We start from the raw sequence: 19,256 nt of genomic DNA on the forward strand, positions 1-19,256 counted from the left end.
TCTGCCTTTAACAGGAAGAAGAGAGGGGCTCAATAAGGACAATCCGGGGCCTCCCAATTAACCTGATTAGTTCAGCACATTGCTCTCATGAATGACACCTTATCTTGAAAATAAGGGAGAACTTCCTTCCTCAAGAATGCGCAGGAGCCCCCAAAGCCACAAAGATGCAGCCTATCAAACAGTGAATGGCCTCTGCTTCTTCCCCCTCTTCCCAGCTCACACACAGGTCAGGGAGACCAGCAGACACAGCGCCTGATTGGATTTTGTGTCCTAAGGACAGGAGGCAAGCTCCCATCTGCCCAGGTGGCCTTGGAGAAGGCTGGGAAAAGGGATGCCCTGTGGGCAACTTCAAGCCCCTTCTTTCAGAGTCAACCAGGCACATGATGGGATTGAGGGGGGGGACGGGGGGGGCCGTTGGAGGGAGGGGGGACATTCATTAACCCTTCAATCACCAGAGTAGCACATCAATATTATACCTGCCTGAAAGAAAGAACAGTGAACTCTTAAGTCTTCTAACGTCATATAAAACAAAGGCACTGCTGAAACATATGTTACCTAACACTGATTTCACATTTGATATAATAATGGGAGATTACCAAGTTGCTATACAAAAATAAAGCTTTCCCCCCAAACTCTCTGAAATCTGCTTGCTTGCAAAGGATACTGTGTGTGTGTGTGCATGCGCGCGTGTGTGTTAAATTCACATTATCATGTGTAACAGGCATACTAGTTAACAGAATATATTCTTGAAAATGTGCTTTGTGCGAATGTCAACAGCAGGGTTTTTCACTTGTCTGCTCTGTGATTTACTTGATCAGTTAAACAGGCAATGAGAGGATTTGCATGGTAATCGTGTGAAGATTAACATTTTTAAATGTAACAAATTTAATATTTTATCTTACATTTTCTGTTTCTCATCATTCTTTAATGGCAGTGCCTTTTCACTTTATTGTGTAGTTATAACAAGCCTGTCTTTAGGCAGAGAGATGAGACCACCAGATTCAACAACTCCATTTCTAGTTCCATTCTTTCATTTCACAAAAATATACTCTAAGCACCTGCTACACAGCAGTGAGGCAAATGTGCTCAGTGCTTGGGATACAGCAGCAACCAATACACGCAAACCACTGCCCGCTGGGGTTTACAGTCTACCTCCTAAAGAGTTTATCAGCCTCAGCAATACCAGAGGGAACTCAAATCAGAATTTCATAGCTGGAAAGCATCTTAGAGATCTTTTCATTCCAGCCCTTTTTTAAAAAAATAACAGCCACCTTCTATTGAATGTGATTTATGTGCCAGGCATTGTGCTAAGTGCTCTCCATGCATTATCTACTTATTCCTCACCACAACCCTATAAAGTAGGAACTACTACTCCTATCCTGGTCTTACAGATGAAGAAACTGGTGCTTAAAGAAGTGAGGCGATCTGACCGCAGCCCGAAGTTATCACTGGCAGAGCAGTCTGATTTGATCCCAGGCAGTCTGACTCCACAGCCTGTGGTCTTAACCAAAGTGTAGACTGCCTCAGAGGAGTGCAATAAAACCACGGAGTTTGCCCAAGTTCAATACCACTGAGTAAGAGCTAACAGGCAACTTTGAACCCAGGGATATTTTTCCTCTGCACCATGATCTCTATCTATCTGAAATAACATTCTCCATTATTTAAAAAATAAAAATTCTCCATTATTTAAAAAATAATAATCTCTATCTATCTGAAATAACATTCTCCATTATTTAAAAAATAAAAATTCTCCATTATTTAAAAAATAAAAATAAATTCTCCATTATTTAAAAAAATCAATATATTCTTTTCTACACTTACTATTCCAATTTTCTTTTTTTCAACTCTGAGGCACTAAAAGCTCCACGAGGGCAGGAACCATGTGTGTCTTATTCACTGTTTTATCCCCAACCCTGAAGACAGTGCATGGCATATAGTAGACGCTAAATTAGTATTTGTGGAAAGAAAAAAAAAATGAGTAACTCCTCACCAAAAGGACTGAGTCACCACGATAAACTTCAGTAAGGTAATTTTGCTTATTAGAAAGTACCATGGCAATCATCACATTAAGAATAACAATCCACATGGAATATATTATATTCAGATTGCAAGAGCTGCCTGATTTCAAGCACCTAATATATGCCGAACTCTGTGCTAGGTATTTTAACCCACACAATTCTTCAAAATTGAGATGACTTTCCCATTTCAAAGATGAAAAAAATTGAACCCCATGAGGCTCAGGTATTGGGAATTAATGGTGGAGGAATTTGATTTTCTGCCAATGGACTCCAAATTCTAGGCCTTTTCCATTATACTCTGCCTTTTCCCAGTTTTCTCTTTGGATTAGTGCCTGTTTTCTCCCCTAGTGAAACACACAATGGTTTACTCATCAAATTAAATGAGGACACAAGAACTCAAATATTGCTCTAGCAATGAGTACAACAATTTATGTTATATTATTACTATTATTTTTAATCCCAGAAGTTAAGTGCCAGATATACTAGAAAACTGTTTAGGTAAAAAGGTTTAGATTAATTCATGGAAAGGATGAAATGTGGATTCCAAGAAAAATAAATGAGGTCACATGAAATACTGAAAACAGTATTTTATTTCAGCTGTGCAATTGAAAAGGAAAAAGATCAGGCTGAGAGCTAGGACACCGATTTTCTAATCACTTGCTTTGTCACTAATAAAGTTCCTTCAGCTGTGTGCCTCAGTTTACATATGTGTAAAATGGAGTTAATTTGTGCCCTAACATTTGTGTGAAGAGAACTCTCTGAAATACTACACCTTAAAGGCCACCAATAACTTTGCAAGTTCCATTCAGATGTAAATTACTATTAAATTCACAATGGTCAGGCATTTTGTTTCTTTTGTTTTAAGGTGCTCATAGGCCAGGATTCAGATGCTGGTCTTCAAGAAAACATGCCAGATGGCCAGAAGAGGACATTCCCACTCCTATAGCCACAGAAAGAAGTACTCAATTTTTTGAAAGATATTCTGAGATGTACGCCATACACCTGAGATTAGAATCTGGCTTTAAGAAAAAAAGACCGTGTAACAAAACCAAGTTTTCAACATTGTAATAGCTTCAAAGATATCTCTTAACCAACTTTCTTTTCTAAAGAACTTCCTAATAAATAAAAAAGAGACATCTCATTTTTCATCTTTGTTTTTGTCTTTGTAACAAGTGTGTGTGTGTGTGTGTGTGTGTGTGTGTGTGTGTGTGTGTGTACATGTGAGAGGAACCAAACCTGACACAGGTCCAGGGTTCTTCAAACTACCTTTTCCTTTTGTGAGGGGACTTCAACGAATAGTGCATCCAAGACTATCAGAAATGATGCCTTAAGATACTACTAACAGATCAGAATACTAAAGAATGGAAAGCATATTCAAAATAGGGGGAAGTTATTGTTCTATTGAACAATGATAAATAAATTGCAAATAGCATGATAGTCTGACCTTTCGACAGAAAAAAAAAAAAGAAAAAGCTTTAGTCAAATCATGGTTGCTTTAGGAAGGTGGAGGGCAAACAACCTCTGACCATTAGCCAAGTTTTCTGCCTGCACTCTGCTGCCTCAGTCTCACCTCCAGCCTGTGTAGAAGGCACCGTCCAGCGCAGGCAACGCTTGGGGCACAGCAGGGAGCAAGGTCACACAAAAAAGCATCAGCTACCATCATGGAACAAGATATCCTGATCTTTCACTTTGATCATTTCCAATTCATTGGTTAAAAAAGAAAAGAAAGGGCTTTCCTGGTGGCGCAGTGGTTAAGCATCCGCCTGCCAATGCAGGGGACACAGGGTCGAGCCCTGGTCCGGGAAGATCCCACATGCCATGAAGCAACTAAGCCCGTGCGCCGCAACTACTGAGCCTGCGTTCTAGAGCCCGCGAGCCACAACTACTGAGCCTGCATGCCTAGAGGCCGTGCTCCGCAACAAGAGAAGCCACCGCAATGAGAAGCCCGCACACCGCAACAAAGAGTAGCCCCTGCTCTCACCAACTAGAGAAAACCCGCGTGCAGCAGCGAAGGCCCAATGCAGCCAAAAATTAAATAAATGAATAAAATAAAAAGAAAAGAAAAAGTTACTTCAACCTGGAAATGCCACGTCATCAGTGTTCATACCCTACAGAAGGGCTCTTCTGACCTACTCACCCACTGACCCACCAGACATAGGTAGTATCAATATTGGGTCAATCAAGCAGCAAATGAGCAAAAAAAAAAAGTTCTTGAGGGAGTCCTGATATTGATTAAAGGGGCATTTTTTTAAACCACCATAACACTGACATGAACCAAAATTTGAGAATCTTGCCAAAACACTATACGATACGTATAGTGACCGTGTCCAGATTAAAAATGGACACGTGCAATGTGATTATTATTTTCTCTTTTTTCCCTCTCCTGGCATGAAAAGTGTTAAAGAAAACAATAAAAGGACAAGTTAAGTGTACAGGGTAGGATTTACTGGCATTTACTTTTAATCTATGGCCCTTCACTCTGTAGCTTATCAGGCCTCTGTCAGTCCTTTTTCCTCCTTTATATCTCATGAGGAGCCCCCCCCCATGCTGCTACTGAGAGACAGAGCCCAAGTGTCTATAAGCTTTTTGTCAGGTAAAAAGAGAAGAAAAAGGAAAGGAACAAGAGGAAAAGCAAAGCTAAGAGGCATCTATTAGATGTCACTAGGCTTTTGTATTCATGTCAATGATTCAGGATTAGAGTATTTGAAATAATCTTATTGAGAGGAATCAAAAGGCCCACCGAGTGAGAGGCTGCTCTGTAGCATATGGCAAAGGCACGAACAATATCTTATTAAAGATGTGTTGGCTAACACTATTACTTTATATTATATTACAAAACTATTGTGCCTCAAACAGTTAGCAGGATGGTATAGTTACCGAGTGCCATTTTAGAGGTTATTGTGTGGGATCAAGCTATATAATTTGCCAGCTTGTCTAGTTACATCTTTCCAAGTAGGGTTTGGAGGCAAGTTTGGACCTGGAACCAAGCACTTCACCTTCAAAAATAAAAATCCCCAAAGCACACTGAGGATCACTCTGTTCCCACTGAAAGTGGAATATACATTACATGGACGAAACACCAATGGCATTCTCTTCCCCAGAACCAGTTTCATTAAGTTTGCATCATTTACCATATGTGACCCCCTCTCCCCCCATGAAAAATATGCAGGGTTTCTTTTTGGCTTGATTCCCCTCCTCATGAAAAATACACGCACACACAAAAACACACACACACACTCAGCTTCACACATTAGCAGGGTTAAGGCAATTAAAATTCTATTACAATAAGTACTGTAACGTTAAAACCTTCATTTACCTCTGGACAAAAGCTTGTAACTGGAGAAAGAGTTTGCGAGGGAGATTTATCTCCATCTACACACACCTTTAAAGGCAGCAAGCAACCAAAGACAAACCTGTACTGTTCACCATATTTCACTGATTGCAATTGGAGTATTTAGGTCACTTTTATATTGTCCAGGATGGTATACAATTACACGGTTTGTAAAGGGAGGGATGAGATGGTGGGAGGAGAGAGAAGGAAAAATTAATGGTCTATTTCAGATAATACCTGATGCAAATTAAAAAGACCAAAATGCCATCTCTTTATATGCATGGGCCTCTAAACAGAGTTTTTAAAATCTGGTCAATTTTTATTAAAGAGTCTGGTCAGGTGCCTGCAGTAAGGAAAAACAAGTAAAATTTATCAATGGAGAGTTGCATTTGGGGAGGGATTTGGGTTTTTTCCCCCATTCTAAGCAATTTATTTTAGAAAAGTGAAAGCATATTTAATATAATGATATATTCTCATCACAAACTGTGCAAAGTTGTTAGATGACACACAGAGGAGTTTGTACTGCTTTTCTGTATTTTTCCAGAACTGTTACAAAAACAAAGTTATGATGACATGGGATTTAAAACCCACACCATGGGCTTGACACCCAGGCCAGTTACACATATGCACTGCTGATTCTCTGAAGCTCCGTTAAATACATTTCTTGGAAGTTGCTGCCATTATTTCCTTTACAGGAAAACCACTGTTGTTCATTATACGGTGTCTGCAGTAGTATTATACCATGTAAAAGTACTTTGCATTATGATATATTGTCAGCATATTTGCAATCCATTTGAATGTATTCTGGTTGTGTATTTGGGAACAGCTGATAGCAAATGGAATATAGACTGCTATTAGCTGATTGTATTCGTTATGTTCTTTTTTTTTTGTATTCATTATTTTCTTATCACGGTAGCAAACTGCACACAAGTATACAGGCTCATCTCATATTCAGAACGGTATTATCTGATATGTGATAAAATTTAGAATGATAGTCTCTCACATAAGTCTCATCGCTAATAATCACATATGAATTCCCACTGAGAAAACAAATGTTTAAATACGGTAGGATTAATAAACAACCATAAATTCACGCTCAGCGCTGGGTCAGCGCTGCCTTTCCACTTTTGGAAAAACACAAACCTCTCAAACCAACCAAGAGGACAGCAATTATCCTGCCTGCGGCAATTTTAAAGGGTGAATTCCTCCTCCTTTTATTTTAATGGAGCATTCAAAGTTAGGAAATCAGGCAATATAAAAGTCATATCAGAAATCTGAGAAATGCATTGATACCTCTGGTTCCTTGAGCCCTAGATAGCTGTCTGTGCACCTTGCAGAGTGATTATGTTTAGTGGTTGGTCCTTCTAAAAACTGATGAAGACCAAAATAATGAGTTGAAAGGTCAATGAAATAAAGCCATGAAACTCTGACTAAAAGCCTCATCTGCAACTTTAATAAAAGGATGTTTATGTTCATGTTAGTTGAGGACTTTTTTTTACAGAAAATAAAGGAAAAACTTTTAGTGAATTTTTAGATTTAAGTTTGATTATAAAGGACAGGGAAATCATTTACTGTCGAGGGAACCTGATGCCTTCAACCGTTTTAGGATTGTAGATATAGGAATTAGAATATAGCCCACCCTGCTCAATGTTTAAAAATAAACCTCAATTATATTCTAATTCTGAAGTTTTACTGTTGTTTTCCTATTATACAAATGAATATATATGTTACATAAACACATCAGGATCGATTTAATCGAGAACTTAGCTTGATGATAAGACAACACTGCGCTTTTCTGAAAAGTCCTATTACAGCATTTAAACCTCTTAGATGAAGAATGGATCTTAAATAAAATTGTTTCTCTGAACAACCCTGACGTAATTCAACAGGTAAAATGACCATTCCAATATTTTCACTCCTGAACATTCTATTTCAGACAACAATCGTAAAGAAAACACATTTAGTGTCACCTAGGTGAAAGTGATTGAGTTGTGAAAGATCTTTAGAAAATCCTAGAAAAAGACAAATATACACTTCTTTTTTTCTTTTTAGGAGACCCTTGGGTAAGTGTGGCCTAAAGAGCTAATTCCGAACAGGCTAAATTCTTCATGTTACAAAACTCATGTATTTTTTTTTAAATGTTGCATGTCAGGGCTTACATCTCAAATGTAGATACAGAGATTCCTATAAATGGAAAAGAAAGACAAATCTGTTAAAGCTGCACTAAGCAAACCCAAAATCTTTACAAGGATATTAGTTGGCAGGCTTTAAAAATCCATGTTTTTAATATTGGCCGTGAGGGACTCAAAACTCTCCAGTTACTCAGGCCACATTATATCCCGAAAGGACTATGTCTAAATTCACACAAGACAGGAGAAGATAATTTGAGGAGGAATTTCATCCTTTATTATTTCTATCTATTAAAAGAAAACAGTCCACTTGTCAATTCTCATGATCCACAGCACAAAGAAATGAAGAATTGGGCTCTTATTTTCTCCCTTTATTTAGTGATCCAACTATTTCATCAATCACAATGATCTTAAATTGAAACAAACAAACAAACAAACAAGTATTGAGCCATCCCCTATCCTGTCCTACTGGAAGTAAGTGTACAAATCTGGCCGGAAACTTTAGGGCTCTATGTGAAAGGAATCCTATAGCATACTTCGGAGAAAGAAATGTTTTTGTTAAGACCATCTGTATTCATCCATGTCATTGCTCAAAGGAAAATAAAGAGTTTTGTGAAGCAAATCTAGAATGCACAGTAATCCTAACTAACTAGATAAGGAATAACAGTCTGCACACTTAATATATTCAGTTCAAGCATTTATAAATAAGTTTCCACATAGAAAATGGAAGTTTTTTTATGAATTCAGAAAAACTGGGTTCCCAATTCAGACTACCCTATGTGACTTTTGTCATTATCATCTTTTCTGATTCTTACAAAGTAAACCTAATTAAGAACCTCCCTCATTAGTCTTCCAGAAAAATTAGCCCAGCTTATGCTAATTACTCCTGCAAAATTTAATAAACTCGTTGAAATGGGAATAGCCTAATGAGGTTTTATTTATTGAACTAAGATAACTCCTATGAAAAAGGTTAGGACACAAGGATATCCAATGTTTTAATAAAACTACAATTTATTCAATTTCTAAACACGAATTTTATTGCAAACCTTTTAAATTCAAATATGAGTTGCTACGCGAATATGTTAAATCAATCTCCACCTTAATCCAATAACTGCAAGTCATTTTTTGCTTTTTACTTTAACAATAATTACCACACATAGCCCTTTACCTCAACGATAATGAAATTTGCTGTTATTAGTTCCTGGTCATCAGGTATTAAACATAACACATTTGACTTTTCCCATGTCTACACAGCCCAGATATCTAGATCATTGGGCACAGCCTGGATTTTTATAATTCTCAATCAAGCCATTTGGCATTAGGCAGAAAAACAACCTGGCAGTCAACTCCACATGCCCACTTTGTACATTTACAGAAATTTTCCTCCAAACTCGTTTGAAGTGACTTGACAAATTGTCACAATCGTAAAAAGAGCTGGGGTCATATTTTTCTTACTTTGTCGCACGCTAATATAAAAGAAGAAAGTAGAAACACATTTTCTAAATCACAGTATATAAATGCTGATTTTGTTAATTTCACTTTTTTGATAGAGTATGCCGACCTGATGTCCCCAAATCACCGGCAGCAAAAAATACAGCCAAAATTTAACACAGAAATAGCTTACCCTGTACCATTGCCGTATGACCAGAAAGCCTCTTCTATCAATCCTATAAATAGTTTTCCTGAATAACCACTGCTAAAAGTCTTTTGACTGATAAAAATAGCACTGTTCTTCCAAAATCCGAAGGACAAGCAAAGGGAACTAAAAATTATTGGTGCCCAAAAGGTGACTGCGTGTTAAACCTATGCTAAATCCTAACACAAGGATTGCCTGTACCCTCAGCTCTATAATTGCACATTGTATGCATCTTGTAAAAACAGTTACTATTGCTACTGAATGCAGGCCCCATAACCTATTTTTACAAAATATGCAGGGATTCGCATCCATAAATCTGAAAGCAAATCAAACCCTAAGCACGTAACACAGATATTATGCAATCGGTAATATAGAATCAAATTGGAAAGTATGAAATTCAAACACGGTTGTCATCATTTTTTTTTCCTTTGCAGCAATTTTATGGAATTGAAAAATCTTTTCTATTTTGCCCTTCCCTGTGTAAGTTCTTTTCCTGTTGTTATTCTCTTCGCTTGTTGTTAAAAATGGAAGTTTCACATATCAGCACAGACAGGACTGGAGCTTTTAAAACCTTTGGCAGACTGAAGGACAAATAAATTCTGAAAACTCAGATGCAAATAAAAATAGCTAAATGGGTTTGTGCATATCAGCTGGCATCACTGCTTGAAAAGACGGTTCACGGGAGACAGTGGCAACAGCCAGCAAATAAACATATGTTGGGACTCATGCAGATACCCTGGGTTTCAGCCGTTTTTCAAGTATCCTTCTCTTAAGAGACCAAGATTGGCTAACACCGTTTTCTACTTTGTCAAACCAAAAAAGAAAAAATGAAAAGGATAAATGTCATGAGTAATATCTCTAAAGCCACCGACAGTATAAAGTGCATACTTATTTTGCCTAAATTGTTTGAACTACCCCAGCCAAGAAAAGGTTTTAAGTACCCTACTGGGACAGATGCAAGGCGGCAACAATAGAAGCCACACTAATGCAATCCAGGTAACACAATCCTGTTTCAAAAACACGGGCCGGGCTAATTACAGCGCTGCTGAGTCAAGTTTCTTATGCCATCGCAACCCACAGAAACAGGTCAAAATCAAATGTTATTCAAACCACAGTCATATCAACCTTCTATATCAGAGTCACGGCTTAAAACCAAACGAAGAACTTAAAAGCTTAACCCATTCAAAAGCAAAAAAAAAAGTGTTTTCATTGCGGGTGGCAAAGTAAGGTTCTTATCATCTGAACCAAAAGAAACCGTGTGGCAGAACCGAATGTTGATAGTTTCAAAGTTTGGGGGAATATTTGGGCTGGTCCTTTGATCAGAACACTTTCTTTTTGATAGAAGAGTAAAATCTGCTTAAAATAACAAATGGCATTTTGAAGAGAGGTATTTAAGTGAAACAAACAACAAAGGTTATATTTATTTTTTATCTTATTCATTTGAAGATTTATCTGCCATTGCAGAAAAAAGAAATTACATAATGGCATGTCTGCTTTTGTAGATAAACATGCTATGCTAATTCTATAGGCAGCACACAACTTCATTACACACTAAACCGTTGATGTTTCAAACTTTGAATCAAAGATATTAATCGTCACTTATCAAGCAAAGATATATGTCTTTGGTGAGTATTAGTGAAAGATATTTAGTTAAAATATCTGATTGAAATGTAAGTTTTATAAAGCTACTTGGCAATCAAAATTGGGTTTAAGCCTGAAGAATCACATAAGTCAAAATCAACAACCTATGTTTTGTCACAAATTACAGTAAAGCAAACACTTTTTCAGTCAACTGAAAAATGACAGAGCAAGCCTCCAAAAAGTAAAGAATTGGAAAGACAGATGGGTGGGCGGGGCAGGGGGGAGGTGTCAAAAATCATTATTACCAAACCCCAAAAGGGACTTTTGTTCAGCTGTTGATTTCCTCAATGAGGGATCAGTCAGTCTTACCTGCAAGACTCTTCCAGCTAACGGAGGGCGCTAGCTCTTGTCCTAGCTGACAACTGACAGTATCTATAAACCTTCCAGGCCATTTAACTCCCAATGAGTAATGCTATGTAACAAATGGTTTATTATACATGTTTCCATACGATGAATTTCAATAATTAAAATATAAAACGAATATTTGGAATGCAACTTTGCATAATCTGTGCACACACTGACTCAAAATTGCACCGAACAACTAAAACAGATTTATTGTTCTACAGTGATTTACTTGGTCATGTCAGATTAGTAATATGGATCTGTTTAAAAACACAATAATTAAGACAAGCAGGATAAATTAATCAACTACAAGGCAGCGTGAGCTACAATCAAACACGGGAAATTACTGTAGAAAATCTTGGTTCACAGATCTCTTTAAAACTGCTTTTATGCATAAATAAAACCTTAAAATGTAGATGGATTGCGTCCAACAGAACTACTGTAGCTAAAAGTGATAATGATTCAAACATTTTTCAAATAAAAGTTAAATATTTATAAGCACCCAACCACATTTCATAAATCACAAACTATTATTATTTTATTTCTGAAGCTTCCTGGCACAGCGTGAGGACTGAGCCACAGAAAGGCAAGAAAGAAGAAAATATGCCTTTAGGAGCGTGAATCAGACACAAAACTGGAGCAATCCAAGAAAACAGGCCTCCAAAGAACATCCCATATGGCTTTCCCAGGAATCGCAATAGCTCGGCGCAGCTGAAGTCATGACCAACAGGCAAATTTCGGCCACATGCCTTCCTAACCCTCACCCATGAGCCACGCAAGACAGGTGTTTCATTATAATGAGGAAAAAGAACCGAGAGAAAGTAGAGCGGTCCCTACCTGTCAATTATCACTGGATCTGAGGGAGTCTCATTTCGGTTGCCACAGCTTTTCTTGTCACAACAGCGGCTATGGAGCAAAAGCAAGAGGATTTAGTACAACCATTACCATGTAAAATCATCATTTAGGCAGACAGAAGGTTCAAATTGCTGGGTTGCAAATGCTAGAATTACCACAAAGCCATACCTGGCAATCAACGGATCCCTGAGACAGAACGTTCTATTTGGGTCACCTATGGGTTAATGGCCAGGCTTAACCTCTCCCTGCACAAAGGAGGGAGGGAGAGGGACTCCCACAGAGCGAGGACTGACAGCCCTAAGATGGGGTCTTCCCACCACTGCCCGCAGGATTGGAAGAGTTCACTGTGAAATGCATTATTATTACATCTACCCAATGAGAATATTCAGGGTTGTGGGTGGCTTAAACACTCTTCCCTCAAGATCACACTAATTGTGTGGAACGCGTCAATAATGAGGTATGAGTGATTTCTCCCCCTCCAGTCATTTTGTATTAAATGGATTCCTTTTTCTTCTCCTTCCTCTTTTATGGGAGACGTTTCCGTCAACCACAACCTTCCCCAAATCCTAAAACTGTAACTGTTTGCTTTTGAACCATGTTCAGAATGTAAGAATAAAAGTACAACACAATAATCGAGACAAAGAGGCAAGATAAAAGAAAATAGAGATCCACACATCCTCTGGCTTTTGTGCCCTGCTCTGGTCACTGTGCAAGTTTCCTGGAAGCATTTAGGACAGTTGCTCCAAAGCCTGGCAAAAGCCTGGCAATGGACACTCTTTATTAGGTCAGAGAAAAGGCAGACGTGGGCAAGTAAAGCACCTACTATCAAAATCCCACCCCATGTGTGACCTTAAAGTTGACAGTTTTTTCTTAACCTGAGATGCTTCTAAAAAGTGAAAAATTAGGGTTTTTGAAAACTACCCATGGTCAGTGGAAAACTATCCATCTGAGACTTGTTTGCAAATAAGAAATGTGTCCACTGGCCAGTCTACACCCAAGGGCACACTATAAAAGCACGTATTTGATCAGTCAAGGAGGTGAGGGAGTTATCCAAGCATTATACATTGCCTTGCACCACAATATGCACTTTTCTCCCTCTCGCTTACACAGGCACGCACGCACACACACAAACATACACACAGACTCATTCGACTTAGTGAATCATAGAGCCTAAATTTAGAGAGCTGCTAGAGAGAAACAAACACTGAACTTCATTTTCAGGACCCAGAAATATATGCCCGCACAGGGAGTCTTTCAGCAAAGTTAGGAAGTCTCTCTTCTGGCTGTAACTATATCTCTGAAAAGAGAATCAGCTTCCATATTTGGTGCTCATTCGATTTGCTTCTCGTATCTTCAGAAAACAACAGCAAGAATTGTATCTCCTTTGTCAAAGCCCCAGCTAAAAACCATGCCACTCCCTTAAGAGCCTTTCCTTTTCTGATTTAGAGGAAACTATTTCCTCCAGGCCTGAGTTCTGCTATACTAGTACTTTGGGGATAGAAAGCGCAAAGGATTCCAATACCTAAGATGAAGAAACAAGGGAATGAGGAGTACAGTCTTTGAAATGCATACAAAAGATAATAATAATTTACAAACTAAACTCCATCCTCCCTGAACTCTGCTCCCCTGCACCTACAATCTCAAGGGCTTTGCCAGAAGAGCACAGTGGTTAAGCACACCGACTCTGGAATCCGAGTGGCTTGTGGCAGCTGGAGCAAGGTATTCCACCTCCTGGAGTCTTAGTTTCCTCATGTGTAAAATGGGGCGATTGTGGTACCCACCTCTAAGTGTGAGGGCTCAGATCTCCAAAAGCAGCCCAGGGACAGAGCCCAGGTCTTTTCCCAGGGATAAAAGCAATGCACGGGAAGGCCTATTTCTCCTTTCTATTTTCCATTTGTTCCTTTCTTTTTCAAAACAGCGACTGGGCAAATCCCCATTGGTCAAACCCTCACCATTGTCCTGCCTGGACTGAATGCCTTCCAGGGACTCTTCCAACTCACCTGATGATAATTTCAGACTAGAATCTACATCTCAAGACAATGTGATTCTCTCCCTCCTCACTGCCATCACCCTCATCTGAGTCACTTTCACTTTCTCGCTTTAACTCCTGCAGTGGCCTCCCACCTGGTCTCTCTGTGTCTACTCTTCACCTCCCCCATGACAGCCACAGTGATCTTTTCAAAATGTCAACTGGACTGTGTCACTTTACCGCCCAAGACCTTTTAATGGCTTCCCACCACACTGAGAATACATCTATGGCCAGACCACCTCCCAGTCTCCTGTCACTCTCCTCCAACTTGCCAAGCTGCAGCCTCACTGGCCAATTTCAATCTCTCTAATGGGCCACGCTCAGTCTGACCTCAGGCCCAGGTCTGGGCAGGCCTCCAGGCTTGGACTGCTCTTCATCCAAGCCCTGCCTGGTTAGCCAGCCTCTACCCCCTCTTTGGGCCTCAGCCTCTAAGCTTCTTCCTTCCTCAGAGAAGCTAGCCCTGACACTTGATAGGTTCCTCTGGTTTTTCCTTTCAGGGCATGAAACACAAAGCAAATTATATACTTACATATATATTTGCATTTTTTTTTGTCACTGTCTCCTCTCACCCCCTCCCCTACTAACTCATATGCTTCATAAAGGAACACACTGTCAATTTTATTTACCTAAGGAGTAGCATAAGGCCTGGGACAGAATAGAGAAGCTCAAATATTGGTTGGTGGATTGGATAACTTCATGAATGAATGTAATGTACTGGGGAAAATACAATCCAAGAAAATAGGAAGGTAGCAGATACAGGAAGCCAAGCTGACCCTCTGAGCAGACACTGCTGAGGAAAGGAACGTTCACCTCCATCCCACCCCATACACCAGACCACCTCCCCAAGCAAGGGCCACACTGGGCCTCAGATATGCCCTGTGCCTTAAGCACTGTCTTCATCCCCTTAAAATAAAAATGCCCTGGAGTGCAGCCAGCTGAATCGAAGCACAGCCTAAGTGAGAACCACCCCTCTCTGCTGTGCCCCAAGGGACCCAGGCAAAAAAGCAGATGCGAAGAACAGAAGTGTATAGGACTAATAGAATAGGAATAAAATAGGAATAACGAAGAAAGGAAAACAGACTAAGGGCTGGAGGTCACTTATCATTTATAAAACCCTATACAAAGTATGAAAAATAGCCCAACAGGTTTCCTGCTTTCCTGCCTCTCAAGTCATGTCACTGCATCACGTAGTCATCATCTCCAAAACGGGATTCTTGGGCTCTGCTCTGCGTCTGGAGTGGCAACAAAACAGTGTCTACAGTTTAAGCCCACTTTTAAAATATATTCATATACACATATACATATATGTGTGTGTACATATATACATGTAAATATGGAACTTGTGCAGCATTAAAAAGAACGAAGGTGGGTTTGTACACACCATCATGTAAAGAAGTTTGTACACGCCATCTACATCATATTATGACCTGAGAAAGCCAAGCTGCAGAATAGTATGTACGGTATGGTCCTACTTCTAGGAGAAAAAAAGGAAAGACTGAGAGAGAGGAAGGGAGTGAGGGGAAGAGACAAATAGTCTCACAAGCCAGTTCACACCCTCACTTCACTCAAATTTCTGCACAAAATGACAGCCTGCAGAAGCCCTTCCCTGACTACCCCCAGAGCTCTCTAGCCCCTCAGCCTGCTTCACTTTTCTTCCTAGCACTCATCACATTATCTTTTATATTTGTCTTCTTATTTATTGTCTGTCTTTGAGTACAAGGGTCTTAGACTGTTCTGTTCATCCCTGAGTCCCCAGCAACTAGAACAGAGTGTGGCACACAGTAGGCCCTCTGGAAGTATTTTTTGAATGAATGAATAGAAACTTCAAAGAAATAGCCTATAAGGAGTGGAATAAGTGGGGAAGTATAGAGGATATATATTTTATTTCTGTACTCCTGCAGTCTTCTGCTTTGTATTGCAATATTATTTTCCTATTAAAAGACTAAAAATCAACTGCAAATTGGGGAAGGAAGGTCTTCCTTTAGGCTGAGCTGGCATCTAACCCCATAAAGCTCCCTAGTTCTAACCCAGAGCCAAGCAGAGCAAGGACCTGTCTTCCTTCCCTGTGATGGTCTTTCTTGCCTTCTCTTTCCTCCCTTCTCCAAGCTGAACTGCTCCCTATGTCCCTCTACTGAACTCAGAAGGACTGAGAAAGGTGGGTACCAACCAGCACCATACACAAGGCAGGCATTAAGCAAGAAGGACAGAATGAAGGGAGAACAGATTCACTTGTGTTTAAGGCAGGAGAGGTCTCGGGCTGAAACAATACAGTACCTGGAACAACAGATGCAAGAGCACTTCAAGGGAAAAGTTACCAGGTTAACAGAAGAAATCACAGTGCCAATCATGTCCTCATTACTGTGTGACTGATGGATCTTCATCCCTTCAAATGCTGTTCTTTAGACTCCTACTGTGTTTGTCAGGCACTGCACCAGGCACAGACCTGGCATTTGCTTCCTAAAGCAGGAATCTGTCAGGGGGCTTGGAGTTTCCTCATTTGCTCTGTCACAGGGCAGGATTCCCACTACTTCACATCCCTTCGCAACCTGCAACCCAAGTGGCAGGAGAGCAATGTGGCCCATCACTGGAGTGGGGACCCATCACCCGGTGTCCTACGTACACTGTGGACTCAAAACAGCAGCCCTTTCCCCAGCAAGATTGTGCATCCCTCGGACAAGCTAGTCCAGGGAAAAGCAAGCTTGTGAGTTTCTTCCTTAGCAGCATGACACAGGTGGCATCTCTCTAGTGCACTGACACATGGCTTCATAAATCATGGCAAGAAACATATACTTGTTTCCTGGTCACGAGGCCTGCAGATCCTCATCTTAGGGACATGGAACGTCTTCCCATAAGTAGAGGTTCTCTCAAGTGGAGGAAAGCATCAGCTCCATCTCTAAGCCTTACAACAAAAAGCAAGATTATCTTACCCATTTAGCCAAAGTGGCTGGAGAATGAGATATATGAGTTATCTGAATAGTCTGATTAATAGTAATAAGCTCATTCTTTCCCTCAGTTAACCAACTTAAGTTTTTCCATTCTTTAAAAAAAGACACACTCCTTCTTTTCTCTTGAGTTGGTTTCTTCACTGTCCAACTGTCCCCTTGCCAGAGTTGCCGTCACTCCTTGCCACCTGAACCCCATAAAAGCTGGCTTCTGGGCCTTAGCGCCAACTTGAATGTCCTCTCTTGAAGTTCACCAGTGACTTTCTGGTGCTTTTCTCAGTATTCAAGTCTATCTGGATCTCCCTACACTTATTACATGGATGGCTCCCAGACTTTGAAACACCCTCCTTTTATTTCTATGCTCTGTATGCTCAAGGTTCTTTTTCCTAATTCTCGAACACACTAAATGAGATTGTTGCCCAAGGATGTATCCATGGCCTCTTCTCTTTCTATTCACCTATCCTTGTCAATCCCACGTAAGCCCATAGCTTTACTTTGCACCTTTGAGAAAAGACCTCAGAAGTTGGTGATCCTTCGCCCTGACTCTCTGCCCAGCTCCAGGCCAAAGGCCCACCATCTGTAGACCTCTCCCCAGAGAAATCCTGCCTGGACTGCCAACAAATGGACCAAAATACTCCTTCATGCACCCTCTAAAATCCGGGTCCTGTTTCACCTTCCTCCCAATCCCTGCAGCTAAAACCCACCTTTCTCTGAGCAGCTGTGGTCTTTGGCCTCACCTCTTATCCCTGTCTACCCTTTCTACACTGCTGTCTAGTTATCTGTTTTATGAGCCTCATTCTCCCAGGCTAACCTGTCAGCTCTCCTATTATAGGGGCCAGTCCTCTTTGGCTCTTCATTCCACTGTGCTTTGCACATAGTACGTGCTAAAAGAATGAATGAAAATATCCTTAACAGCACAGCTAGAATGAACAAAGCATGTTAACATTTTAGTAGACACTTCCCTTCCTTTCAATATTCTCTTGCCGTCTTTCCCTTTGAGCAACTCTGTGCCAGGTACTTAACTAGGCACTGCAGATGTTGCTACTACTGCTCCCACTACTTCCACTGCTTCTATTAATATCAATACTAATACTACTGCTGCTACTATTAATAATGACAATAGACATTCGGCACTTACTATGTGTCAGGTACCATGATAAGCATTTATCGGGATTACAGCATTTAATCTTAACAACCACCCTATGAGAGAAGTAATAGTTTCTCCCCATGTCACACATGGGCAACTAAAGCAGAGAGGAAAACTGGGTAACTTCTTTGTCTTCAAGGAGCTCTTAGTCCAGCAAAGAAAGACAGGCCTTGGACACACAATTACAATGTGCTGCATGCTATGAAGGAAAAGCGCAGGATATCACAGGAATGAATAATAAGGGGACCTCGCTCAGGCCAACAACCAGGAATGCGTAAGTGGGAATCTAAAGGGAAAAAATGAGAATACACCAGCCAAAAAGGAAGGAAGAACAAGCCATATCAAGGAACCAGGCTAGCCCTGGGAGCTCATGGTCCGCAAGATGTTAGGCACTGACAGTGGGGAAAAAATGCCTTCCTAAATACAGCACCCATCCCCTGCAATTGTCCTGTTCACTGGAAAGGGAGAAAATCTGTTTTGCCCTGCCTGGGGGGCTAGGAACTGGACACACCTACCAAGTAGAGTTCCTATTTTCCATTCACATTTTAAACACAGGATGTGGAGATGCATTTATAATCAAATGCTTTGTGGAATGAATCCTGCTTCTAAAAATCCTTCATTGGGCCATACTTTTTAAGAGCTTAATCACCAAGTATTAGCAAAATGTAATAATGATGATTGGTATAATAAATTCCAGTTTACCAAAAATGCAGAACCTCTCCCAGAATTCCATGGAAAGAGTTTTATGCCATCAAGTCAAAGGGGTTTTGTCTCAAAGAGAGACAACAATAACAATCCCATGGCAGTAAGTCCTTTAGACAGCTCATGCAATAGGGTTACCCTCTCAACAGAACAAAACTGATTTTTTAAAATTTGTAACCACCTAATACACAATTCCCTGGTGTTTATTTTTTTCCTTTTTTCTTTGATGACAACAAAACAGAATCATCCCAAGCCCTTTCCTGTCGATCTAAATTCTCTGTGTCTCCTTCACCGGTAGCTCCAACATACTATAAATATACCTCTTTTGTGACATAAATGCAAAGTTTTATTGTGCCGTTAGCCTTGATAGAAAGCACTGCAGAAAGTTGTTTAGAAATTCAATATCTAAAACAACCTATTTTAAAATCCAGGGCCCTCACTATTTCATGTCTGCAGTGAAGAAATTTCATCTGGGGGAGAGCAA

General features: G+C 40.1%; 1 protein-coding gene across 4 annotated transcripts in view; it reads right to left on the bottom strand.

Moving 5' to 3' along the window:
* EBF1 (EBF transcription factor 1) overlaps nt 1–19,256 on the bottom strand; it is a 394,775-nt gene that overhangs the window by 357,574 nt on the left and 17,945 nt on the right. For all 4 annotated transcript variants that reach the window (XM_033853521.2, XM_033853519.2, XM_033853517.2 and 1 more), the window contains exon 6: nt 11,935–12,003. In XM_033853521.2, the coding sequence (XP_033709412.1) occupies nt 11,935–12,003 (69 nt within the window). The remainder of the gene's footprint in view (nt 1–11,934; nt 12,004–19,256) is intronic.

This window comes from Tursiops truncatus, chromosome 3 (assembly GCF_011762595.2).
Source record: "Tursiops truncatus isolate mTurTru1 chromosome 3, mTurTru1.mat.Y, whole genome shotgun sequence".
Classification (NCBI taxonomy): Eukaryota; Metazoa; Chordata; class Mammalia; order Artiodactyla; family Delphinidae; genus Tursiops; species Tursiops truncatus.